The 27,053-nt window shown below is 37.6% G+C and overlaps 1 protein-coding gene across 8 annotated transcripts; it reads left to right on the top strand.

The window, feature by feature from the left end:
* Positions 1-77: 77 nt before the first annotated feature.
* Znf518a (zinc finger protein 518A) lies at positions 78-20,498 on the top strand. Of its 8 annotated transcripts, XM_027407349.2 has the most exons (7): positions 96-189; positions 908-1,079; positions 2,505-2,588; positions 6,764-6,817; positions 10,972-11,120; positions 13,516-13,598; positions 14,052-20,498. In XM_027407349.2, exon 7 carries the CDS (start codon positions 14,112-14,114, stop codon positions 18,627-18,629), a length of 4,518 nt encoding a protein of 1,505 aa, XP_027263150.1. In that variant the 5' UTR covers positions 96-189; positions 908-1,079; positions 2,505-2,588; positions 6,764-6,817; positions 10,972-11,120; positions 13,516-13,598; positions 14,052-14,111; the 3' UTR covers positions 18,630-20,498. The 8 variants fall into 8 exon arrangements, with proteins under 8 accessions (XP_027263146.1, XP_027263149.1, XP_027263143.1 ...); XM_027407345.2 differs by lacking the exons at positions 908-1,079; positions 6,764-6,817 and adding an exon at positions 12,056-12,149 and having other exon boundaries at positions 78-189; XM_027407348.2 differs by lacking the exon at positions 908-1,079 and having other exon boundaries at positions 78-189.
* Positions 20,499-27,053: the final 6,555 nt, after the last annotated feature.

Here is a 27,053-nt window from a genome sequence, read left to right as displayed (position 1 = left end):
TCTCGTGAGGCTGAGGCTGAGGCGCGGGCCCTTCCGGCCGCCGTTCTCTTCCGCTCGCCTCAGGTGCAGTGCGGATCCCTCCGCCGCAGCGTGCGCTGCCGGCAGCGGCGCGCTCGGCTTTCCGGCAATACCCGGATGGACGGGTAATGGCCGCCATCTGGGACTCGCAGGCAATGGGGACCACGACAGGTATTGGCTGTGTGCGGAGCCGCCAAGACCAGTTGGGATGTCGGGACGCACGGGAAGACAGCCAGGGACAAAGGGCGACTTTGAGGGTTGTCAGGGTCCCCCAAAAGGTCTAGGGATCCGCCTTGGTGATAGGGAGCTCATGTTAAATAGTCCCGTCCATCCAGCGCTTCCGCCCAACTTGCGGCAAAGTTTTTCTAGAGAAGCCAGGGCTTTTCAGCCCGGGGCTTCTGCCAGCTGCCAGAGCTGGCCGTGGTCGTCTCAGCTCGGGCTTGCTGTAAGTTTGTTTGTCCGTACGAACTCCCCACGGGCTCCCAGCCCCGGACTTGGGCGCGCGCGCGGCGACAGTATACCTCCGCGGGGCCGCGGGACTCCGGGCGAAGGGGCGGATCGGGCGCGGCATTTGGGGCGACGCGGGGCGCCCGGCGCGCGAAGCCGTCCCCCGTCGGGCTCGGCGGCGGCGCGGCGGGATGCACGGCCCGCACCCGGGAGCTGTGGGTTCGCCGGCCCGCCTCGACGGCATCCCCACCATGGGCCCCGTCTACGGCTCTTGGGGGCCGTGGCTGGCGAAGGCTCCCCGCTCGCTCTCAGGCGCACGCCCTCCGCGCCCTCCTCAGAGTTGGGCAGAAAAAGTGCCCCTCTGTGCAGACGCCCCCCACCCCACCCCAACCACACCCAGTGGCAGATGGGTTTCTTTGTAACTGGCTTTTTTACTTTGTAGGGTCCATCTTGAATCAGTTCTTAACATGGTGTCCTCTTTGTTAAGTGTGGAGTCTCTGAGTAGAGATGGCTTTGGTAGCTCCAAAGTAGACGGGTGATGTGCTTTAACTCTTCTTGTCTAGACCAGTGGAACCAGATGGAGCTTCGAAGTTTAGAAGACACAAGTTTTAAGGGTTAGTTTTCTCTTCAGTTAGCTTAAGTTTGGGGCATTTAGGGTTTGTGAATCAAATTTTTTTTTCTCCAAAGTCTTGAGAATAGGGGTGGGGGGGGGGAGGTCAATTGTTAAGGAATCCATGAGGATGTTGAACTGTCTGTGATTATCTCAGGGATGCAGCTTGAAAATAACTCACATCGAGGTTGGAGCGTCATTAATCTGAAAGTCTGGTTTTTTGGGCACTCTTGATTGAATTGTTCTTTTATCAGCAAAACAGATCTGGTTTGGGTGTGCTCTAGTATGGTCAGAGTGAACACAGAATATTTAGTGACTCGCTAAAATTCCCCACATCTTAAAAGTTATACTTGCAACTCTGTGCAAAATGAGTTCATTATCCTTCAGCAAAGCTGTATTTTTTGAGAAATTCATGAAAGTCAGCTCATATTGACACTTTTGGGGTATTGGCATTCTATAGGATGGCTAATCACATAGACTTTACTTTTTTTTTTTTTTTTTTTTTTTTTACCGAATTGTTATTACCAATTTAAACCGTTGTGTGTCTGGTGTTGGAAAGGATAAAAGGACAGCAGTTACAATGAATGTCTACTGTGTGAGCTCATACTATATAAACTTTTTACCCGAGGATTTTGTCATTGCATACTTAATGTCTTCCCATATATTATCTGGAAATAGTATACTATGGTTCCAAAAGCTGATGTATTTTGAAATATTATGAAGAAAACTTTTTAAATACAGTATGATTTCAAAAATACACTACAGTGCCTTTTTGATGTACTTTTATTGCTACCAATTGCAGTTGTTTGGGATTGTTCTCACTGAAGCATTGGGCCCTGTAGAGCACTTAATATGACCAGTCTTCCTACTTTTCCTAATTGTTTTAATGCAAAGTTTGAATCTTGCATTTCTTCAGCTACTCTACTGAAAGTTGTTTTTTTTTTTTTGCAATAAGCAGAAAAAAAAAGGTTATTACAAAGTTTTCAAATTTTTATTTGTTGTCTGCTCTCACATATAGACTATGAATTTATTCATACTGGCTTCACATGGTAGACAATTTTCATGGGATGTTAGATACCAGCACTGAGCATCATCAAGATGCTTTAGTAGTGGTCATGTAAGTGAACCATTTAAGTGGCTCAGAATCAGATGCAGTGCTAGTTCTGCTTTTGTGCTTTGGGTGGGGTAAGACCAGTCTTTTTATTGTATTAAATGATGCTAATGTATTAGATTCTTATACGTTGAGTTGTAGCTTTTGTATTATATAAGTTGTGACATGTTATCACTGGGTGTCAGTGATATGCTTATGCCTAAGTACTGAGGATCTTAAAAACAAATTTATATGCCTAAGTTAAATATGAAGTATAATCGACAAAAAACATTTTACTTTTACAGTCAGAATTTTGAAATCTTGGTTTTTCATTTCCAGATATCATCTCTTTTGATCACTCACTGTACCTGATTATGGCATTGTCCAAGCATTAAGTTGTGTGCCTTTGTTCCTGGGAGAAAGGTATGATGAGGATTGGAGTACTAGAGTACTAGTTTACATGTTTTAATACTGAATTAAATGAACTGAATGGCTACATGTCTGTGAATTTTCTAAGTTACCTTAGTGTTTTATTTTTAGCCAAAATAGAAGAAAAGGTATTGGAGAATCACTAAAGAATTATAACTGGTTTCCTGGGATAAACATCTGAATATCCTGATACACAAAATGAAAGGCAAAAACTGCCAACAGATTGTAATGGTAGCTATAAGAATATAGTGGAAAATACTGTGCCCTTCTATGAAAACATGGTTTAATCTATCTTCGACACAAAAAAATCGGGACACTTGTTTGTGTTAGTTAGGTCCTGGTATCTTAATTCTCCTCTCCAAAAGCATTAAGTATGTACTAAAATAGCCAGAGTTGATTTTACATTACTTGACAATTAAAACCATGTTCTTTCAAGAACTTTACCAAAAGATTGAATTCTTTTTAGGGCCTTTTTTTCACAAAGGAATGAACTTTTATTTATTTAGAAATTAATGTCTGACAACTATGATGAGTAGAACAATAAAGTTGAGTTGAGATACCAAGTTACCATTTATGTTCCTTCTTTGAGTAACTTTTTTATATAAAATGTTTGACACCTTGCCAGATTTCCATGGCACTTTGTCCCTTAGTAAAATAATGATGAATGTAGAGAATTTTCAAAACCACTATTTGATGTGTGCTATGTTAAAAATGATTTCATGAATAGTGAAAGCATTGAATGAAGTGAAATAAATAAGAAATTGCAGCATGATTACATAGTAAAATAATTTAGATTATTAGATGCTGTAGAATTGATGCTATGATTGGTATTGCTACATGAATATCAGAAAAATTATATTTGAGTTTGAAAAATTAGGCTTCACAGAGGTCTCATTTCAAGAAGTAATAATAGATAAAAATAAGTATTAGCTCTATAGATAGTTGTTAATACCATTTTTATGTTAAACATAAAGTATACCTAAATGGTATGAAATTATTTATTCATTGTGGTAAAAAGCCTTGTTGTGTCTTTCTTGAAATTAAAAAAAAAAAAAAATGGTCATTGGGCTAAAGCATTTAGCTCTGTATTTACCTAGCATGTACATTCAATTTGAATTCTCTCAGTAAACAAATGGTCATAATTAACTTGGAATGCTATTCTGTTTCTTAAATATAACTGATGTTTTTCTTACCTCGCCCTTTTTGAGAGATCCCTTAGTAACAGACAAAAACTATACTTCTTTTAGATATAAAAGCAGTCAAAGTGATGTGGCAGTAGATAACAAGACAGTTTGATAAACAGGATAAGGAATGAAATTTAAGTAATAATTGATTAGTCATAGAATTCATCTCCTGAAGATCATGCTGGGACACACCTTTAATCTCAGCACTCAGACGGCAGAGTTGGGAGATTCTCTGTGTGGTCCAAAGCCAGCCTGGTCTTCATAGTGAGTTCCAGGTAGCCAGGGCCACACAGTGAGTACCTGTCTGGTACTAGGAAGAACATAAAAGTTAATGTGTCACTTGCTTGTTAGATGCTGGTGTTATCTATGATCATGTCTTCTATCCTCATAGCCAGATGATCTGCCTCTAAATTTAAGATTGTTACTAGTTTAAGTATACCTGTGTTTGCAAACTTTTCTTATAAACAAATGATAAATATCTTAGGCTTTCTGGACCATATGGTTTCTGTATGCTATTGTAATATGAAAAATCATCATAGACAATATGTAGGTAACCAAATGTGGATTGTGTTTCAGTGAAATTTATGAAACAAGCTGTTGTCCAAGTTTGGCCCATAGTTTGTAGTTTGGCAGCCTCTGTGGTGATAACTTGATGAGACATTTTATTCCACAAGCTCTCACAGATTTGCCCACTTGGTAGCGTCTGTGTCATCCTCTGTAGTTCCTATAGACAAATTGTCTGTTGTTTTCTAAGTATGATTCTGATTTACTCTAAACTCCATCCCTTCTGATCTACTAAGGGCACTGCTACTACATTTTTTCTTCTGTCTTCAGCTTAAAAAATTTTTCTATTAGGCCATTGTCATAAATACTCATGCATACTGTAGTTTTGCTTATTAAAAAAAAAAACAAACCACAAAACACCTCAGGTCTACCTGTAGATCTTTTGTGATAAACTCCCTGAAAGAGTTGTCTATAGTGCAGTTTTGTTCCCATTTTTCTCTTAAATCTATACTATTCTGCCTTCTCTATTGACTCCTCCAAAACTATCCTAGCCATTGTTCCTGGTGATTGTGACCTTAAAACCAGTGGTAATTTCTGTCTTAATCTCACTTAACAGAATTGATTGATCCCATTTTCTTCACCTTGCTTTTAGAATACCATATTCTCATTTAGCTTTAGTCTCAGTGAATGTTCCTTTTCTTCCTCACTATTGTTTATCTTTTCCTCCTAAAAATGTCATTTTTTTTTCTTTTTTTTCTCCAAGGTAGGATTTCCCTGTGTAGCCCTGGCTGTCCTGGAACCCACTGTGTAGACTAGGCTGGCCTTGAACTTATAGAGATACACCTGCCTCTGCCACCAATCACCTAGCAATGCTGTTATACCTTGAGGCTTTAGGCTTTGAACTTTTCTGTTTACTTATGCTTTGGTGATTTAATTGTGTCCCAAATACATAAATACAAACACAGTTATATCCTGGTGACAACTGAAATTTTGTCTTTTAAGTAGAACTCCATTATAACTAATATAATGGAGTATTCATTATACAATTCCATTTGAATGTCAGAGAGATGTCCTGAATTGTGCACAGGTATAATTGATCTATTTCTATTTCTACTGCTTGTTAAAAAACAAACAAACAAACAAACAAACAAAAAACTCAGTAAATGTTTGACATACTTTTAATTATATTATAATACTTATGTAATAGAACATAGTTCTTCAAGTTACTGGATTTGGAAGTTTTAGTTGCTTTTGGTAGATTTCTTTATGTCAGAGAAGATAGGCCAATAAATCTTGTAGGTGCTTTCTTCAAAATCAAATCAGAACCCGATTATGCCTTCTAGATGCTGCTATGTCACTATCATCTCATACAAGATAATTATAATACCCTTTAAATTGGTCTCTTAATAACTTTCCATGTCTCCCAAATCTTCTTTATGTATATTAATATACATAATATATATAATAACCCAGATAGTCTCTCTTAAAAATGCTTCAGGGGCTGGGGAATGTAGTTTAGTTGGAGTATACTTGCCTAGCATGTCCAAGACACTACTGAATTTTTTTAATAGTTTTATAGGTTGTATTGTATAGGTGTGTATGTGTCTGCATATGGGTATGTACACTTAAGTACTGGTGTCCATTCTGGGCCAGAAGTGTCAGGTCTCCTGTAGGTGGATGTACAGGTGATTGTAAGTCACCTAATATATGTGCTGGGATCCAAACTCAGGTCCTCTGGAAGAACAAAAAGTACTCTTAACTACTCAATCATTTCTTCAGCCTCAGGTATTGCTTTTTTGGTAGGCCCTTGCAAAAAAGATTAAAATTTAAGACTGTGGTGCTATAGATTGAATAATCTTAATTATTATTAAGATAATATCAAGCCATTGGAGACTGATTAGATTATGAAGACAAATTCTTCATGAGTGAAATTACTGTCCTTACTAAAGAGACCCAACCGAAAAGAGAAAAAGAAAAGAAAGGAAAAGAAAAGAAAACCACAAATCATAAGCCAAGCAGTTATAAAATATTTAACAATGGTCTGAGTTCCTTAGGTAGGCATTTTAAAATTTTTGAATGACTACTGAAAGAAAAGAGAAAAGCTTCAGGATCTGCTTTTAAAGAAATAGACAAGTTTTTTGTCATTTTGCTTTTGTTTTTGTAGATTCTTAGGCAGAATAATCAGTAGGGTTTTTTTCTGCCTTATGCTGCTTTGTTTTATTTTTCTCCAGTCACTTGTGTTCATATGTCTGTTTGCACTTAGTATCACTATAGAAAAAGGATTGAATTATTGTCAAGGAATGCAGTCATCATAAAGACAAAAGTCATGACAATTATTAGCTTTCTGATCTGTACTGTGATGTTACAGAGCTGTGTGCTGAGTTACAAGCACTGCTAAGATAAAAACTAGGCTTTTTGTTATTTGTTATTTTTTGCTATTAACTGGAATTTAGTGAATAACCCACAATTTTTCCTTCTTAGGCTCTGCAGAGTGTCTTTGATCTGCTGTAGGAAGCAAGAATAACTCTAAGAATGGTACCTTGTGATTCACTCTTTTGGGATCTCCTTATCCTTGGCATTTTGCTGTGGAATTTCTCAGTCTATCACCCACTGTTTGATTTCTAACCTGTGTCAGCATTGTTTCTTTCCTGGTTCCTGACCTGTTTTGTTTTGTTTTGTTTTGTTTTAGAGAGGGTCTCTCTGTGTAGCCCTGGCTCTGCCTTCCAAGTGTTAGAATCAAAGGTGTGTGCTACCATCTCCTGACCTAGTTGACCTGAAAAAAAAAAAAAAAAAAAAAAAAAAAAAAAAAAAAAAAAAAAAAAATTGCTGTCTTTTGAGATAGGGTTTGGTTGTGTAGTGGCTGCCCATGAAATCATAATCCTTTTGCCTCTGCCTCCTAAGTGCTGGAATTACTGGTGTTTACCACTATAACCCAATCTTGATCTGATTTCTTTTCCTCTACTTTTACTCCTCTTCAGTTTATCTTGTTTTCTAGTGCCATCCTGCTCTCATGTTTTCTCCTTTTTGACTAGCCATGCTCTGATAACCTTTCATATAAATTCATAGTTGTCTATAATCTTATTCTTGCTTAGCCTTCTGTTCCGCATTCTCTTTGAGCTAGATCCTGTAGCACTTTGGAAAAAATGTTTCTCATGTTTCTTGTTCTTTGGTCTAGATGGCCTTTTCAGTCTTTCTTGTATGTTTAAGTACTATTGTACTTCAAAGTATTTTCACACAGCCTACCTTTTTGTGAAACAATTACAGTTAGCATTGGTTTGTCTACTATGTGTGAGCCCTTGGTTACATTTAATAGAAGCAGTATGAGCTAGCATAAGGCAAAAGAGGACTTACTTTAAAGATTAAGGATTTCCAAGATTCATGGGCTGGACTATATACACAGATGTGCCTAAAGGCTTGTGGTAGTCATGTTGTTCCTTGGTTGCCATCCACATACTTGGGAGGGATGAAGAGTCTGCTGATTAGGTGTGTTTTATTGTACAAAACATGCTGTCATTCATTTAAAAAATTCACTTGCTATCAGTGTCTTGGTGAGTGTCTTCATAGAGGTTTATTTGCTTTTTAGATTATTTTTCCTATCATACACATGATTGCCTTTCCTCCTAACTTGAAAATACATTGTATGCTTTAATGTTCAACTCCCCTTTTAACATTAAAATGTTACGCAAACTATATTTCCCAATTCAATAATATCTTCCCGTGTAATGTTTTCTTGTGGATATTTTATAATTTACTTCATATTCTATTTTGGTTTTAGTTTTCCAAGACAGGGTTTCTCTGTGTAGCTTTGGAGCCTGTCCTAGAACTTGCTCTTGTAAACCAGGCTGGTCGCAAACTCACAGAGATTCACCTGCTTCTGCCTCACGAGTGCTGAGATTAAAGACATGCGCCACCACCACCCGGTTTTCATATTCTTAACCTATGTTTGAATATTATTGATACATACTCTTTTTATAAGATATATTCTTTTAATAATACTTTTTGTATGTATGAGTGAGTGTTTTTCTAATATGTGTATGTACACCATATGCATTAAGTGCCCTTGGGGCCAGAAGAGGGTTATTATGGTTAGTTAACTAGTACAGAGTATATGACATGGTAGACAGTGTTCTATTCTAGGTCATTGTTCAAATTCTCTGTAATACCAAAATTCATACTGTTAAAGATAGCATTAAAAAAATTCTAAATAAAACTTCTATTAGGTCAAATCCAGACTTTCTTTACGTTGAGATGTGTTTGTAGTCCCCCGACACTTACCTAGAACAATTACCTACTAGCATATATAAGGCCCTGGGTTTGGTCTGCCTCATTGTCCTCTCCTCCCACCCTGCTCCTAAAAAATGAAAGCAGTATTCTGCTGGGCATGGTGGTGCACACCTTTAGTATCAGAATTGGGGAGCCAGAGCCAGAGGCAGGTGGATCTCTATGAAATCGAGGCCAGCCTGGTCTATGTAGTGAATTTCAGAACAGCCAGGGCTATGTATAGGGACCCTGTCTCAAAACAAATAGTATTTTATCTAATACAGGCTTCTTATGTTTTTTTTCTACTCATTTACCCCTTTGCCCAAGAATTTTTTATGGAACTCTGGATAAATAGGCTTATAAAATAGGTACACAGATTAAATGTTTACTGATAATTATAAGAACTTGTTTCAAAACCATAATTTGGTACACATATAATTTTATAACTTAGCAAAGGCTTAAAGCAAATTTATATACTAATATAGTGGATGTGCCTATTTGTTTTTATATTAAAAAATACAATTTCTTTCTCTAAATTTCACTTCAGCTTTTCTGCCTGCTTGGTACTGCAATTCTTGGGTCTTCTGAAAATTCAGAGTGTAAGATGGATCGGTTCTTAACTTTACCAACTGTTGGCCAGAGATTAAGTGTTCTTGGTCATTTACTGCCCATTTGCTTTCCACAATCTAACATTTTCTTTTTATAATCTTGCAATGGAAACTCACTGTTAATTTTTCCATAAGAATTTATGTATTTGATGTTGTATATGTCCCTTTTTTCCAATCTTTTCTAGTTCCTTAACTATACTAGTAATACTGTTTATATTTACTTCTATGTTGCAGATTTTATGACATAGTCTCTGGATCTTTGTATACTTTTTCTCACTTGAGAGTTTTTAATTAGATGTAGAATCAACTCTTAGGTTTCTCCTTTCCCCTGAAAACTCCATAAATGTGTGATCCGTATTCCATATCTCAATACATTTATAGCTGGCTAGTATTGGTGTTGGGTATAGTTACCTAACTAGTTGATGCAGTTAATGAAAATTTTAATCCCATTTAACAGAACTCCTTTACCATATTTTGATACAATTTTATTTTGTCTTTTAAACTGAAAATTTTTACTAGGTAAGTTGTTAAGTGTTGAGTTTTATATTTTCTTCCTACTCATAATCTGCCTAGCATTTGGAGAAACTTTGATTTTAAAAATTCAGTCTCTTTTTTAAATTACTGTAATTTTTTCTTTTGACTTCAAAATTATCTTTCTCATTTACTTTGTTCTCTCTTATATAACATTAGCTACATATACATATATATATGTTTGTGTATATATATATATATATATATATATATATCCTTGAATCTCACTGTAATTGCCAACTATAGAACTCTCCCATTTTTAACAGTGATAGTCTGAAAATGATGAATAGAAATGTCCAGAAATAATCAGTTGATATGTTCTTAATTGCATGCTACTCTGAGAGATGTGCTGAAGTTTATTTCTGTGATGTGATGTGAATTATTTCTTTGTCTAGCCTGCCCACACTGTATATGCTACCTGTCTGCCTGGGAGGTGTCTTGGTTTTCAGCTTGATGTTCATGGCATCATATTTCCCAGTATAGTAGCTCAGTGCTGTGCTGCAGTGTCTGTATCGTTTACCTTGCTTTGGGAGCATTGTATCATTAGACTTAACACCCGAAGAATGATAAATATAATACAGTAACTACATACATTTTATTATAGCATATTATTTTATTTTTATTGTTAATCTTTTACTGTGTCTATTTTATAAGTTAGGCTTCATCATAGATATGTGTAAGAAGATAAATGTATATACATGTTTAGGAATCCACTGGGATATTTCCCTGTCCCTAGGTGAGGTCAAGGGGGATATGGGGGAGCTGTTGTACTACTTGATTTTTTTTAAAAGAAATATTCTTTGTTTCTTTTTTTTTTCAAAGGCAATAACTTTGTAGTTACTTGGATAAGAGAAAGAGAAAAAGAAGTTTCTCCGAATATTTAAATTGTTTCCTTCCTTTCTTTCAACCAACCACCACTTTATCTAGTTATTTGCACTTATCCTTTTTGTTTTTGTTTTTCTCTTTTTCTTTGATCCCACTGTGTATCCCTGACCGGCCTGGAACTCACTATAAGCCCCAGACTGGCCTCAAACTCACAGAGATCCTTCTGCCTCCCAGTGCTGGGATTAAAGGCAGGCACCACCATGTCCAGCTCCTGCTTAACTTTTCTAATGACATCAATAGCTGAGATGAGATGAGATAAAAACAAGATTTTCTCAGTTTTTTTAATTAGAAGGTGAAATAGGCATAACTTAAGAGAAGACAGTCCTAGCAGAGGAAGATAGCTGTTAGTATAGGAAGGTTCATTTGTGTGCAGTAATAATTTTCCCTTTACATCTCTCCTGACAGTTGATACTAGAAGTTCCCTATTCTTCCTGGTTTCTGGACTCAGCAGGAAACTCTGGATTCCTTTCTTCTCGCTCTTATATTAGCCTGAGCCTTCTGTCCCCCAAAGAGCTCCGATCTGATCTTTCATTCAAGTCTCCATCTCTCCCAAGGTAAGTTTAGTGGATAAAGGGGGCAAAATTTTGTCACTTCCTTACTTACGGTGTAATTGATAGTCATTAAATATTGGTTGAATGGGTATCTCCTAATGGAATTCTTCCTCTTCCCAAATGGTGTTTAATATTTTATTGTAGTCCCAGTTACTCACTAGCTGAGGTGGAAAAATTGCGTTTGAACCCAGGAATTTGAGTCCAGCTTAGGCAACACAGGAAAATAGCTAGTGTGTCACTTACAAACAAATACATTTTCTTAAAATGATGGTTGTGCCGGGCGTTGGTGGCTCACGCCTTTAATCCCAGCACTCGGGAGGCAGAGGCAGGCGGATATCTGTGAGTTCGAGACCAGCCTGGTCTACAAGAGCTAGTTCCAGGACAGCCTCCAAAGCCACAGAGAAACCCTGTCTTGGAGGGGAAAAAAAAAAAAAAAGATGGTTGTTAGTGGGTCAGCGTTTGTCTTTCTCACCAGGCCATTTCCTGTCAACTGTTTTGTAATATGTTTATGGAATTTTGTTTGTTTCTAGATCTTTTTAAGTCTTTTTGTTATTTCACTTGTCAGGTGGTAGAGGGAAGAAAGCCTATAGTTTTTATTGGCAATCACAATGTAGGAAACTCCAGATTATTGTACTATTTTTATAAAAGTGTTTTATTTCAGTGATTTGGATATTGGTAAACTTACAAGTTAGTAAAACCGTAGTTCAAATAACCAGTAATCTTTGTTGGTGGAGATGGAAATTGGACTGTAATTAAAAACTAGCTTAATAGGTAGAGGTGAAAATTATGATAAAATTCTTGTCCTGTGTTACCTGAGGTATTTATAACATAGTTTGTTTTCTTCCTTCTTTCCTCCCTCCCTCCCTCCTTTCCTTCCTACCTACCTACCTTCCTTCCTTCCTTTTCTTTTTCCCTTTTCCTTTCCCTTTCCACCAAAGGTGGCAGCTCTAGTATAAGTTGTTCTGTTCTCTTGGTGGCATTACTTACACACTTAGAGAGTAAACATGCTTCAAGATCACAGAGATTCTCCAGGTAAAGTTGAAATTTGAGATCAAATTATAAGCCCTCAGTTACCTGAAATGTATGAGCTCTTCCCACACTGTATTGACATTCTGCATTAATTCACAGTTCCAGTTATCAAATTTAAGTAAAAGCTAAGGATATTACTTATTTGTAAATTAAGCTTTTACATAGCTAGTCATTATTGAATCATCTTTAAGGTCTATCTGCATGAAGGAGAGCATTCATTTAGACATCCTTACATCCTGGCTTCCCAGCAGTTCTAGTTACTTTTAGTAGCTTTTCTTCTTTTAGGACCCCATGCCCTCATATGACCTTCACTGTTACACATGTGTAACAGTGTATTTGGTAATACAAAAGTTTTAAAGATCCTATTCTAGTTCACTATTTCAAAAATTTATGAGTCAGTAACTTAGTTTGCGCTCCTAATGGGCTTATCAGATCAAATAGTGACTTTAATGGCAGTTGTCTTTGTTGATACCATCATTGAGAATCTTGCCTTCAAGCTTATTAATATAATGCAGCAAGCTTATTAATATAATGCAACAAAATAGTTGCTAGGAAGTTTGCTTATAGGTTTTTTATTTCTTTATGTTTTGAGGTTTTAGTATATTATAATTTGCAGCCAATAGTCATTTCAATTTAAATCCCTTTCAATATATGAGAAGATAAATACACATTTACCTCTGATGTTATTCATAGAACACATTGTCTTTCTTTTCAGAGAGAGGCACAAAAAAATAAATATAGGCTATAAGAAAGAAAAATTAAGTCTGTAATTCTGTAATTCTTTCATAATATTTCCAGTGTAGGTTTTTAATTTTGTTTGGTATAAGGCATTTTTAGAACTGTGGAAGTACACATTAGGATGAAAACAGATGTATATCTATATATCTTTCAGAAATATTATATCAATAAATGTGACATGGAATGATAGTTCTGTAGCTTTCTTCAGATTTTTATTTGATTTTTAGCTTTTAAAAAGAGCTTTTACTTTTTTAATATGGGCATTACGAGAAACAAAAAGTCATTTAGTTACATGCAGCTCAGCTTCAATGTGTCCTTCTAGATCTTGTTCGGTGGTCAGAGTCTACAAGCAGCCTTTGTAATAGCAGGAGAGTAGGGGTTAAGTAGGCCACACACATCCACTATGTGAGATATTCTATAGCCATTAGAAGGGGGAACTAGATCTTTTTGCATTGGTGTTCTTAGAAAGAAGTATATACAAAAGTAAAAAGAGTTAAGATGTTCAAAAGCCTTTTATGTAATACTCTTATTTATGCAGGAACAAACAGAAAACCATGTGTTTATGTTGCTATTGTATTTATCTTGTCCATTCCTATTATCTGTTAGTAATAATGCTCTAATTTTCTTTTAGGGAAGCATCCTATAATTCCTGATGTCAGTTCGTGGTTGATGGTGCTTTATGCCTCTGGCTCCAATGAGGGGCCTATAAATCAGGTATGGGCATTCATAGAAACCTGTTTTATTATAGGGAATGACACTTCCGAAAATTTGGGCCAAGACTGTGTCTGCTTTTGGAGGAGTGATATGTTCTTTTATTTAATTTGTACCTTAAAGGCTGCTAACTGAACTTGAATAGTCACCTTGCCACCACGTCGAGCCTGACAGTGAAGCTAAATGAAAGAGATTTCAGAAGCTAATCGTACTGTTTCAATTGCTGCATGAAGCCTTCTTTAGCCCTGGGCTTTCTTACCAGAGCAGGTCTTTGTGTCTTTAGTGTATGTGTTTGATTAGCATTTTTGCTTTGTTGAGTCAGAATGAACTTAGAAAGAAGAAATTTACTTTGAATTTTGTGATGAGAATTTCAATTCTTTAATTTTAGGTGAGTTGATGTGAGGAAAATCCTGGTTATTTTGAAGATGTTTCAACTCAGTATTGTTTTGTGTTTAGGTCGCAAATAACTTCACAAGTCTTCAGAACAAAAGAAACTTTTTTTTTTTTAATTAAATCATGCCATTTGAACAGACACAGCCATTTTGTGATGAAAAACAAACTAGTTTGAAAGAATTTGATGCAAGAAATGAGGCAGCAGATACTATTGGATCAATACCTACACCAAAAATTTCAGAAACGAGTGTTCGTTACGAACTAAAAACCGTGAACATCAGTTTGCCCAAGATAAATATTCCAGATGAAATCTTAAGGAAACATGAAGTTGAAAAATACAGAATATTATTTCAGAGTAAACCACAGACGGCAAGGAAATGTATCAGTGTCCAGACGGTAAGCTGTGCAGAGGAGTGTGTGCTGCCTTGTAAATCTGAGCGAGCTGAAGAAGACAGTGGAAACATGTCTGCAAAAATACTCAACTTCAGTTGTTTAAAATGCCAAGACAGTACTCAGTATAGCCCAAACGATTTGCAGAAACACTTTGAAATGTGGCATCATGGTGAGTTACCTTCATTTCCTTGTGAAATGTGTAGTTTTTCAGCAGATGACTTCCAGATATTTAAGCAACACCGAAAAACCCATAGGAACACTTTTGTAAAATGTGATATTTGTAACAGTGAGCGTTCATATACTTTATTGGACTTGACAAAACACTTCACATCTAACCATTGTGTTAATGGAAATTTTCAGTGTGAAGAGTGTAGATTCTTTACCCAGGATGTGGGCACATTTGTTCAGCACATTCACAGACATAAAGAAATGCATTATAAATGTGGAAAATGCCATCACCTCTGTTTTACCAAGGGAGAACTTCAGAAGCACCTTCGTGTCCACTCTGGTACTCTTCCCTTCACTTGTCACTACTGTAGCTATGGTGCCATTCATAAAGACCAACTTGTCAGACATGTTATAACTTTGCATAAAGAACACTTATATGCGAAAGAAAAACTAGAAAAAGACCAGTATGATAAAAGAGTGGCGACTACAACAGGACTTAAACTAATACTTAAAAGATACAAAATAGGTCCAACAAAGACGTTTTGGAAACGTAAGACAGTTACCAATGGGAATGATGAAAGTATAGGAAAAAATGCTCAAGTGTTTAATATAGTGAGCAAAACACAGACTAAATCTGAAGATCAGCGTCAGGAGCAATTAAGTGATGAAAAGGGTGAAAGACTGCACTGTGAGAATGGTGACAAACCTACAGAAGCAGAAAAGTCAACTCTGCTGTCCACTGGGCAATATAATAAAGCTGGCGAGAGAGCAAATGCTACTTCAAGTTTCTTGAAGAGTGGTGTACAAGGGCCTACAGTGTTACTGGTGAGAAATAATAAGATTACAATTCCTGCTAACTACAGCGCCAAGTTTATGGGCTTCAAGGTGGTAGATGGGAGACAGCATATTGTAATAAAATTGTTGCCGATCAATAAACCTGCACCAGCCTTACAACCAAACAAAGAAAAGGATAGTACAGCTAATTTGCCACCCCAGTCTTTGGACAACACTGGATTTGCAACTGGAGTAACAACTGAGGTGAATGACACAAATTTTGTGAAAGCAGCTCCACTTTCAAGTTCGTCTTCGGTGCTTTCCAAGAAAGAAATTTCTGAAAAAGAAATGGCTTTCATATCTGAAAAGAATAATGTGCTTCAGACGGTAGATAACAGTAAAAGTTTATCTTCTTTGCCAACAACGTCAGAATCAGTTACTGCATCGGTGAGTTTGACCACAAAAGTTGAAGCAACAGATAATGTTGACTTGTGGGAAAATGATGCCACTCAAAGTCATCCAGATGTGTTAGGTACCACCAATATTAAAAGTCCAGATAAAGTCAACCTTACCACTAAGCCAAATGCAAACAGTTGTGGAGATATGCATAACTATTGCATTAATTATGTCAGCTCTGAGTTACCTGATGAATCCTCCAGCTGTTTTGAGTTCTGCAACCAAGTATCATTACCTTTTCATAATTACTCAAAGGTGAATAATAAGCGTCGTAGGTTTTCAAGAACAGCGGCGTTTGAAAGTCTTCAGAGGGAGTCTACAAACAAAACAGTTACTCAAGAGTCAACTAGTGACAGTGATACATTTGAAAATCTTCAAAGGGACTCTGCAAACAAAACAGTTACTCAAGAGTCAACTAGTGACAGTGATACACTTTCCCCACCAACAAGAAAGGAGAGCTCCGACTCAGATAGCCCGTCAGCACCTGTCAGCCCATTAGATGATAAAGATGGAACTTTAAAAATGAAAGCGGAAATTGAAGAACCGTGTAATTTAGATGAAGGACAAAATTTTGATAACCAAAGCCTCTTTACTAATGAAAACCAAGATTTATTGAGTGTGACTGAAGAAGCTAAATGGAAGGATATTCCCAGTGCTGGCTCCCCTATGATGCCTAGAATCACATCTGTTTTCTCTCTCCAGAGCCAGCAAGCTTCAGAATTTTTGCCACCAGAAGTAAACCAGTTACTTCAAGATATATTAAAACCAAAATCTGATATAAAGGAAGACTCTAATAACATTCCCAGTGAAAACCTCCCACTTGATTGTGACCAAACATTGAAAAAGGCTGAGGAAGAAGAAATAATAGTAGAATCTTCAAAAGACTTCCAAGTGCAAGACATCTTGCCAGGCCCATCTGCCAGTGTAGGTGTTAGTATGCCTACAAATGATTTGAATTTAAAATGTAATGGACAAGAAAAGCAAGTGGTGTCAGTATTACAAGATGTGAGAGATTCAGAGGTGACTGCTAAAATTCCAAGTATTATCACATTACTTAAGACTCAGTCCGATGCAATAATAACACAACAGCTTGTAAAAGACAAACTCCGAACCACAACACAAAATTCGGGTCCTGTATATATTCAGAATCCATTTCTAACCTCAGAACAGAAAAATCCTGTATTTGTTCAAACTCCAAAAGGTTTTATTATACCAGTGCACGTTGCTAACAAGCCTGGATTCCCTGTTTTCTCTGGAAGACCTCTCCCTTTGGTTAATACACAGAGTGTACCTGCTTCTCTCCTTGTAAACAAGAAACCTGGAATGCTTTTGACACTTAATGGGAAACCTGAAAGTGTTCCCACTGTCAAAACTGAGAGTGTTCAAAGTTACGGAACTATAACTACAGAACCTTGCAAAACGTCTTTTCTGAAAGTAGAACAAAACAGTAACTGTTTTACACCTACACTTTGTTCCAGTGTTGGCACTTGTGTCAACATGAAAAGTTGCTCAGAGAATACATTGCCCTTGACGGGTCCTTACATTATTAAAACACCTGTAGGTTCTTCAGTGAGAGCTGTTCATTTTCCTAACATTCTACCTGAGCAGCAGCAGGGCCCTAAGATGAATATCTTGGGTACAGGAAAACAACAGAATGAAAACTTGCCCAAAGCATCTCTGTACACCCTCATGCCTGATGGTAAACAAGCTGTGTTTTTTAAGTATATGATGCCAAATAACACTGAACTGCTTAAGCGTAAGTTAGTCAGAAATAGTCCTTACCAGTATATTCAGCCAAAGAGACCTGAAGGAGCACCACAGAAGATACTGGTAAAAATTTTTAATCCTGTTTTAAGTGTGAGTACTGCTAATAATCTTTCAGTTAGCAACTCTGCATCCTCATTCCAGAAAGAAAATGTACCATCTAAACTAGCGGGACTTGGAGAGCAGAAAGAGCTAGAATCTTCTAGAGATGCCTTACCAGTCTCAGATGGTTCGATGCCAGCAAATGAAATTGTTCTTACTTCAACTGCAACATGTCCAGAATCTTCTGAGGAACCAGGGTGTATCAGCGAGCATTCAGAAACAAGAGTATTAAGGTGTAAAGCAAACTGTACAACTGAGAGAAATTTCAGTAAAAGAAAGATTTGTAAAAATAAGTTTGCAAAAATCAAGACTCGTATAAGTCAAGATTCTGAAATCACCATTGTATCTAGAAACAGAAGCTGTAAACGAAAGTACATTGATAATTATCAAGAACCCCCAAGGAAGAAGTCAACATTGCATAGGAAATGTAGAGAAAAGGCTAGCTCTGAAGATGTCCAGGAAACATTTGGATTTAGCAGACCCAGGCTTTCAAAGGATTCAGGTAGAACTTTGAGACTTTTCCCTTTTAATTCCAAACAGCTGGTGAAATGTCCTAGGAGAAATCAACCAGTTGTGGTTTTGAACCATCCTGATGCAGATGCTCCAGAAGTAGAACGTGTAATGAAAACTATTGCAAAGTTTAATGGACGTGTACTGAAGGTTTCATTGTCACAAACAACTATTAATGCTTTACTGAAACCAGTTTATTATAACACTTCTGAAACAACTTACAATGACTTTTCCAAGAGACACAAGATGCTTAAACCTGCTAATTCTGTGAAAGAAAGATTCGTGCTAAAACTAACACTCAAAAAGACAAGCAAAAATAATTACCAGATTGTAAAAACTACCTCTGAAGATGTCTTGAAAGCTAAGTTTAACTGCTGGTTCTGTGGTAGAGTTTTTGACAATCAGGATGTGTGGGCTGGGCATGGGCAGAGACATTTAGTGGAAGCTACTCGGGATTGGAATATGTTAGAATAACTTACTGTGATTACCAAGGAAAGATACTTTAGAAAGAAAAAATGGGTTATGTTACCATAATTCAGGCTTTTTCTACATCAGTATAGTTTTTGAACAATTTCAGAGTTGGTTCTATTTCTGTGGAAGAGCAAAAGCTTTATGTGTGGTACTTGAAAATGCCACAGATACACATGTTTTAAAAGAAAGTAATTAGCACAGATAGACCTTGATGGCATCTGTGGGAAGGTAGGGCCAAGGAAATTTTTGATAAAAGTTTTTCCAGTTGAGTTTAGAGACTGAGTAGAGAGAGTGTAATGGTGGACAGCCTCATTCCCTTTCTTCTCCCACCAGCCTTATAGATCTGACAAATAGAGATTCTCTGGAGATGGAGAACCCTTTCACAGGAGTTTCTTAGTGCGTGTGAAGATGGACTGAGCTTGAATAAAGTTACTCTCTATCTGTTATAGTTCATTTGAAAGGTATTATGTTCTCTTGAAGCTACATCTGACTGGACTGCTCTTAAACTTGAAATAATGCTTGAAGAGTTTTCGGCAAGTAAATCCTATTGCTGTTAACTCTGCCCTATATCAGGTTGGAATACTCTCCCAAGATAATTCTCTATTTCTGTGGCTGGCTCAATCATTGAAGTAAATGGGGCAGTCTCCAGAGGAGAAGGAAACTTTCTCTAAAACGCACTTGAAAGTCAACATTTTCCTGAATTTGGTTCTATTTGTACATTAGGCTTATCTGATTTAGAAGTGTCCATAACAAGAGGCCTTTTTTTCTCCCTTGGTTGGCAACCCTTCAAAATGAACAGAAAAAATATGGAAATACTTCAAAGGAAATGGCTTTTCTTGAAAATTAAAACAATTTATTTTTACAGAGATAATATTTTGAAGCAAGGTTAGCAAAGCAGATCATATTTTTGCTTGTGTTTAATTACTGTTCTTGCCTAAACATGTCCACTTTAGGATAGACCATTTTCATTAGTAGTTTTTCAGGATGACCAACAACCCCAAATAGTATTAATAGTTGGCATTTGAAAATAGAGAAGCAAGCATTAATGATGGACTCAGTAGCAGTTCATAAGATTTTAAGAAAAATTCCTAAGAGACATGCGCAACAATTTTAAAGTGGACTTTCATAACAATTACCGATTTAACTTTACCATACACATTTATAACAATTGTTTTTGCCTCATTGGATAATGGAGTTCTATTAAAAAATGACATACAATGTAAATTTTTTGTTTTGTTACTATACATATTAATGACATTTTCATTGATTGGATCAAAATTTCAGGGCTTCTTTTTTGTATATAAAAATGTACATATTTTTGTACTTGATTATGTAAATTTGCACAGAAAGTTTAGGACACAAAAAATATTTTCTTTCAGTTCTGTGCATGCATTAATAAAAGTGGGTGATTTAAAAAGACTGTACCCATGTTATTTTTTATTTCTGACTTTTTTTTTGTTGGCATACATTTTATTTTTTTCAGGGATTAAACACTATTTTAGCAAGTGCCTAAAAATTATGTGAACAGTTTACATAAGTCAACTGTAACAGTAGGTCCTAAGTGGGCCCATTCCCCTAATAGTTTTGATTTAAACAAAGCCATAAATAGATACTTCAAGCTATATTGCTATGCACATTATACTTGTACTGTTTTGTGCAGTTTATCTACTTTCTTAGTGGAGTATTTTTTGTATAAAACCTGTTATAATTGTGTTTCTTGAATTGAGCCTGAGTGGAATTGATTGGAAATACACAGTATATATTAATAATGTACATGATGTTTAAAGAATGGTAAGCATTGTTCATTTCCTTGTTCACTGTTAATGAAGGTTTTGAAAGTTTTCTTCAATTAAACTTAAGCTTGTGTTAACATGAGAGTTCTTTCTTTTCTTTTTAACTGAGCTAAAGCCTAATGGAAATCCTAATGGGAAATACCTCCCCTTCCCTCTAATGTCTGATGAGTAGAGAGTAAATACAGGCTACATTTATGGTCATTTATTCTTGGCTCTGCTGGGAAACACTTTTGATCTTGAGCACCTTAGTAGCAGTAGAGTTGAACTTTCTTGTTAACGGATAGGTCCATAAATAGCATGTTACCTTCTGTGACTAGGAGAGAAGAGGCCACCATGACAGTCCATAACATTCAAAATACATTTCAGGGGCTGGAGAGAGGGTCACTGGTTAAGAATACTTGCTGCTCATACAGAGGACCCAGTTTCAGGTCCCAGCACCCAAGTGCTGGCTCACAATCCCTAGTAAATTCCAGTTTCATGGGTTCTGACACTCCCCCCCATCCTAGGTTCCAAGGACACAGCATACATGTGAACGGATGTGCATGCAGGCAGAATGCCCATACATATGAGATGTTTTCTAAGAGAGAAAAATATTAATAGAGCAAAATATTAAAGATCATTGGCTTCCATATCTTGAAAATTTTAAGATGTACACTGAGAGTTGGATTCCTAAACAAAACATTAATAAGGAAGCAGACCTACTTTATAGAAAAGGGCACAAAGTCATCTGCATGACTCATCTGAAGGAAAAACTAGTCTAAGAAAGTATTTCTCAGTGGACAATTACCTGTACTAAACTTGGCTGACTGTGTTTTCCTCGGCATTGCCCTGCCTATAACTCCTCTTCCAACCTCTAACTCCATGAGCAAAGGTGCTGTTCAGAGGAGGGCTAGAGAGAGCTTCAAAGACTTCCATAGTGCTTATCTCAAGGAGTTAGGTCATCTAGAGATGGAACCAGCACAAGTATACATGACTTGTATTGGAGGGACTGGCTTCTGCAGTTAGGGAGTCTGGGAAGCCCTGTAAATAGTCTGCAGACTAGAAACTCAAAGTTGATGGTAATGTGGCTCAGAACAAGTCCCCAAACCTGTGAATCAATATGATTCTTCAGTCTGAGATCAAAAGCCTGAGAGCCGGGGGACTTTAGCTCTGACATCTAAGGGCAGATAAATGTCCTAGACTTAAAAAAAGGGAGAGACAGCATGCCCTATGCCTACCACCTTTGGGGGAAAAAGCAAAAACCCTTTACAATTCTCAGGGTAGTCTTTAATCCAGTCAAAGTGATGCCTTAAGCCCATCACAGGACATGGTTTTATTCAAAACATGAGCATTTCCTACCCCATAGTATTGCTAAAAACAGCAACCAGTAAGAACTTAAGGAAGGCCCGCAGTTATGGATCATACCAAAGGTGCCACCCGGGAGTTTAAGGACAGAGTAAGTGAAAGTGGAACCCAGAGAAAACATGTCTTCTAATAGAGTGGGCACCTGTTGCAAGCTGTAACTGCAGAGGATTGACCAGAAGGATTCTGGGTTACACGGTCCTGGCTGAACAGGGCAAATCTGTAAACTCCCTCAGCATGGGTCTTGTAATAAGGGGAGTATACTTTACAGATGCAGAGGGCTGACCACTAAACCCAGACCCAAGAGCAACTCCTTGGCAAGTGAGACTTAAAAAAAACAGGCAGATGCTTGGATAGTAACATCTGAGGCAGAACTGGGCTTCTGATTTGGCTCAGCCAAATCACTACAAAGTAATATATTGGAGGTAGGTGTGTATGTGTGGTGGTGGTGGTGGGGGGGGTCAATACAAAACTATGAAATAGAGAATTAAAAATGTGATCAGAGAAAAGCATACTAGAAACCTTTGAGAGATGGACCAGGTAAGTGATAAGCAGCATTGGTAAGTGCATTCAAAAACTTAAAGGAAACTGATTAAAAGAACTGAGGGAAGTTTAGTAATTCCTCATCCATTAGAGATAATAAATAATCTTTTCAGAAACCCCATGACAATTTTGGACTTAAAGCCAAAGCCAAATACTCACTAGCAGCTTAACAGAAGGTTTGAACTAGTAGAAGAGTCAACAAACTTGAAAATTAGAGACTTTGCAACCTGAAGCATAGTCGAAAGAATAAAGGGCAAAATCTGTCATTATCTATACATTATCAATATCATTATCTAGATTGAAAAGTAAGCAAGAAATGTAAAACACAGAAAATAGAGGTAAATATCTTGATTTTCATTCAGTCAAATGCCTCTTAGATAAGGCAGCCAAAGAAACAAAAATACACTTTTACAAAACATAGAATCCTTCATGCAGGAGGTTGTAGTGCTGACAAATGTCACATTCAGATTAATTTCAGTTTCAGTAACAATAATTGCTCTCTACAGCTTAGTCACTTCCCATGCTATTCTTGTCACAAATTGCATCTAAATTGTGTGTGTGTGTGTGTGTGTGTGTGTGTGTGTGTGTGTGTGTGTGTGTGTGTTGTAGATTTATGATTGCTTTTTGGAGTTGTCTCAAGTCAGGAAGAGGGAAAAAACAAAAATGTGTTTACATTGTCTTTTATATGTTTTTTTTTTGTTTGGTTGGGTTTTTTGGTTTTTTTGTTTTGTTTTTCGAGACAGGGTTTCTCTGTGTGGCTTTGGAGCCTATCCTGGCACTCGCTCTGGAGACCAGGCTGGCCTTGAACTCAGAGATCCACCTGCCTCTGCCTCCTGAGTGCTGGGATTAAAGGCGTGCACCACCAACGCCTGGTTTTTATAATGTATTTTGTGTCTGTCATTTTTCGTTCCTTTGTATAGATTTGATTTCTTTCCATTGTCCCTTCACTTTAGCCTGAAAGACTGTGGTATAGTTTGGATATAGAATGTCTCTTTAAGGCCATGTGCTAGAAAGGTTCCATCAGCAACCCATGGCTCTGCTTGAAGGTGATGGCATATTTAGGAAGGAGACAGCAGAAGGAAGTTGTCACTGGGATATGCCTTTGAAAAGAATATTGGCTTGCCCTTCTCTGCTCCTCTCCCACCACATGCCAGAACTGTCTGCCTTACCACAGGCACAAAACCAAGTGGTCAGTAATTCCCTCCTTCTCATAAGTTGGTTTATCTTTGGTATTTATCCCAGTGTAATAGAAATCTAATAAAGAGTTTTGGGTTTTTTTGTGTGGTAGAGCATCTCTTTTTGTGTGCATGTAGAACTAAGCTCTGTGTACATGTGTGTGCAGGTGCCATGGATGCATATGTGTGTTCACTGGCGTTTGTGTGGAAGCTAGAAGACAACCCTGGGGTCTTTCCTCAGGCTATCTTTTTTTCTGAGCTGTCACACTGGCTCTACCTCCCCTGTGCTGGCACCACTTGACACCTGCATTAAAAGAACACAAGACCTGGGTTTTTCAGGGGATGAACTCAGGTCCTCACTTGCCTGGCAAGCACTTTCTGGGCTGAGACTCTATCTCTCCAGTCCTGGTACAGCATGTCTGTTAGCCACACAATTTTCATCAATCTGTGAATGCTTTTATCTTTCTTTCCTTTTTGGAGGTTAGCTTTGCTAGAAATAGGTTTCTTTTTTAATTATTCTTTAATTTAAATTAGAACAATCTTGTTTTACATGTCAATCCCAGTTCCCACCCCTCCCCTCCTCCCCTGCCTTAGAAATAGGTTTCTTAATGGACAATTCTTACCATCTAGCACTTTGAACATGTTTCTCCACCACCTTCCTGCCCGGTGAAGTAACTTGTCTTTTCCTCAGCACTGTTCTGATTATTCAGTGGGTGACAGAAGGTATCACAAGGGACATTTGGAAATATTTTGAAGTAAATGAAAATGAGAAAAATCATGTCCTAACATCAAATTAAATCTCCTAAGCCTCCATCTTAGCCAAGTGTGGAAAGGAGCGATTTACACCCAAAACAAGTAGAAGGAGGGAAATAATAAAGATATTTGTGGAAAGCAATGACTACAAAATAAATAAGAAAATTAATAAAAACAAACTCAGTTCTTTGGAAAGACCAATGAGATTGATGAACCCTTAGAAACTAGGAAATAGATTTCCAGGAATTGAAGGAGGATATTACCACATGGTCTTAAAAATTGTATTAGAAGATTGCCAACTTCTGTATCCCAATTGAGATAGATAACTACTTAAAAAATACGAATTAACAACACACAAAAGAAAGCAATATCTCATGTCTCTGACAGAAATCAAATCCATTATTTACATCACACAAGCCTCAGACCAGATGCCTGTTTTAGTGAATCCCATTAAGAGTATTAGTGAGGCCAGGCATTGGTGGCGCATGCCTTTAATCCCAGCACTTGGGAGGCAGAGGCAGGCAGATCTCTGAGTTTGAGGCCATCCTGGTCTCCAGAGCGAGTGCCAGGATAGGCTCCAAAGCTACACAGAGAAACCCTGTCTCAAAAAACCAAAAAAAAAAAAAAAAAAAATTAGTGAGAAATAGTATCAGAAGCAACAATTTCATTGGGGTTGCAGAAAACAGAGAAAGGAATGTTTTCTTGTCCATTCTATGGCACTAACATTAACACTGACATAAAACTTGAAGAAAACCACGGTGTCTCTCATGAACATACAAGCAAAGTCCTCAACACCTCATTAGCAAATCAAATTCAGCAATATTAGATAGACGTTGTTTTATACTCAACTCAAGTTTACCACAGGAAAGGCAAAGTAAAATATACACAGTACATATATTTGGCAAAGGACTTGTATCAGAAAATAGGGAGTATTCTTACCATTTACTAAAAACAATTCAATATTGGGCCAGGCATGATGATGTACTACTTTAATTACAGCACTTGGTAAATAGAGGCAGGTGGATCTCTGAATTTGAGGCCAGCTTGATCCACACAGAAACTTTCAGGACAGCAAAGATAACATAGTGAAACCCTATCTCAGTAAATGATAAAAATGACTCCATCTTAAAGTAGACAAAACATTGGAGTATACACTGCATAAAAGAAGACATTCTTCGGTGTTTGTCGCATGCCTTTAATCCCAGCACTCGGGAGGCAGAGACAGGCAGATCTCTGTGAGTTCGAGACCAGCCTGGTCTACAAGAGCTAGTTTCAGGACAGCCTCCAAAGCCACAGGGAAACACCCCATCTTGAAAAAAAAAAAAAAAAAGACATTCACATGGAAAGTTGCTCAATGTCGTTAGTCATTAAGAAGGCTAACTAAGGTCACAATGAGACACCACTAAATCCATAGTAGAATGGCTAACATTAAAAAAGCTAGAAGAGCACTGATTAGGGTGTGAAGCAAGCCGACACACTGGCTGTACTGTGGTACATGCATTTTGGAAACATCTGGTAGTTTCTGATAAAGAAAAACATACACTTTCCAAATGACCCAGGTGTACCTTCCTGTGCACGTACCAAAGAGAAATGAGAACATATCTACACTAAGACTACACAAATGTGTGTGACAGTTCATTGGTTTAACCGCCAAAGAGGTAATTGCCAATTGAATGGAACAGCACATTGATTTACAAAACAAATTCTTTTGATCAGTCACCACACGCTAGCAATACACACAGCAATATAAATGAATCTCAAAAGTATTGTGCTGACTTTCAAGGTCTGGAGTGTCTTTACCTAAGAAACTCTTGTTCCTTCTTTGATAGTGTCCCACTAGTATGGAGCTTAAGTATTTCAGATGTGGCTCCATCCAGTAGCAGGCTGCCTCTTGCCTCTTCATTCACAAGTGTATTCTTTTACTGTCAGAAAACAACACTTCTCTATGTCATCATGAAACCCCCAAACCTGTTAAACTACCAGTATTCATGTTAGCATTTGGTGCAGCTCTCTGTGTGCCTGGATGCTAGAAAAACAAAACAAAACAGAAAACACTTTCTAAATTTCTTTTCAGACTGGTAGAGCTGCTTCCTTCTTACTGGTCAGTTTCCACATGAATGGAAGTCTTCGGGCTCCTTCTGTTTTAAGAACTGCCCTGGAAACGCCTCTTGAGTACTGCCTGACTAAGAATGTTGTATGGGTCACTTCTACAGAAGACACTTCTCCCTTGGTCAGAGAACTCACTTTTTCAAATCATCCATGTTTCATTTACTGGAGTCGGTGAGGAGCAGCCCTCTCCTCTGTCCTCCATATGTAGTCAGTTAACATCCATGATTGCCGTCCTCAGGCATTCATGCCAACATGATGTTACTATGCACCCACCTGTTGCTTAGGCCTCTGTTTCCTCAGAGAAGTTATTGGTAAGAGCCTTTGAATTGTACCCTTTACCTCAAAACTTCCGCTTGGTGCTGTTGATTGTTTTTTGTTTTGTTTTGTTTTTTGCTCTTTGATCTTTGTGGGCCTGGTACTCAGCTCCCAAAGAAATCACACGGAGGAGACTTATTCTTACTTAGGAATGCCTGGCCTTAGCTTGGCTTGTTTCTAGCCAGCTTTTCTTCATTTAAATTATCCCATCTACCTTTTGCCTCTGGGCTTTTATCATTAACCCATGTCCACGGCTTGCTGGCTTGCTGTGTAGCTGGGTGGCTGGTCCCTGCAGTCCTCTTCTTCAATCCTTGATCTCTTCTCCCCAGATTTTTCTTCCTTTTTATTCTCTCTGCCTGCCAGCCCTGCCTTATCCTTTCTCCTGCCTAGCTACTGAC

This window comes from Cricetulus griseus, chromosome 3 (genome assembly GCF_003668045.3).
Source record: "Cricetulus griseus strain 17A/GY chromosome 3, alternate assembly CriGri-PICRH-1.0, whole genome shotgun sequence".
Taxonomy (NCBI): Eukaryota; Metazoa; Chordata; class Mammalia; order Rodentia; family Cricetidae; genus Cricetulus; species Cricetulus griseus.
This window is presented reverse-complemented; position numbering and strand designations above follow the sequence as displayed.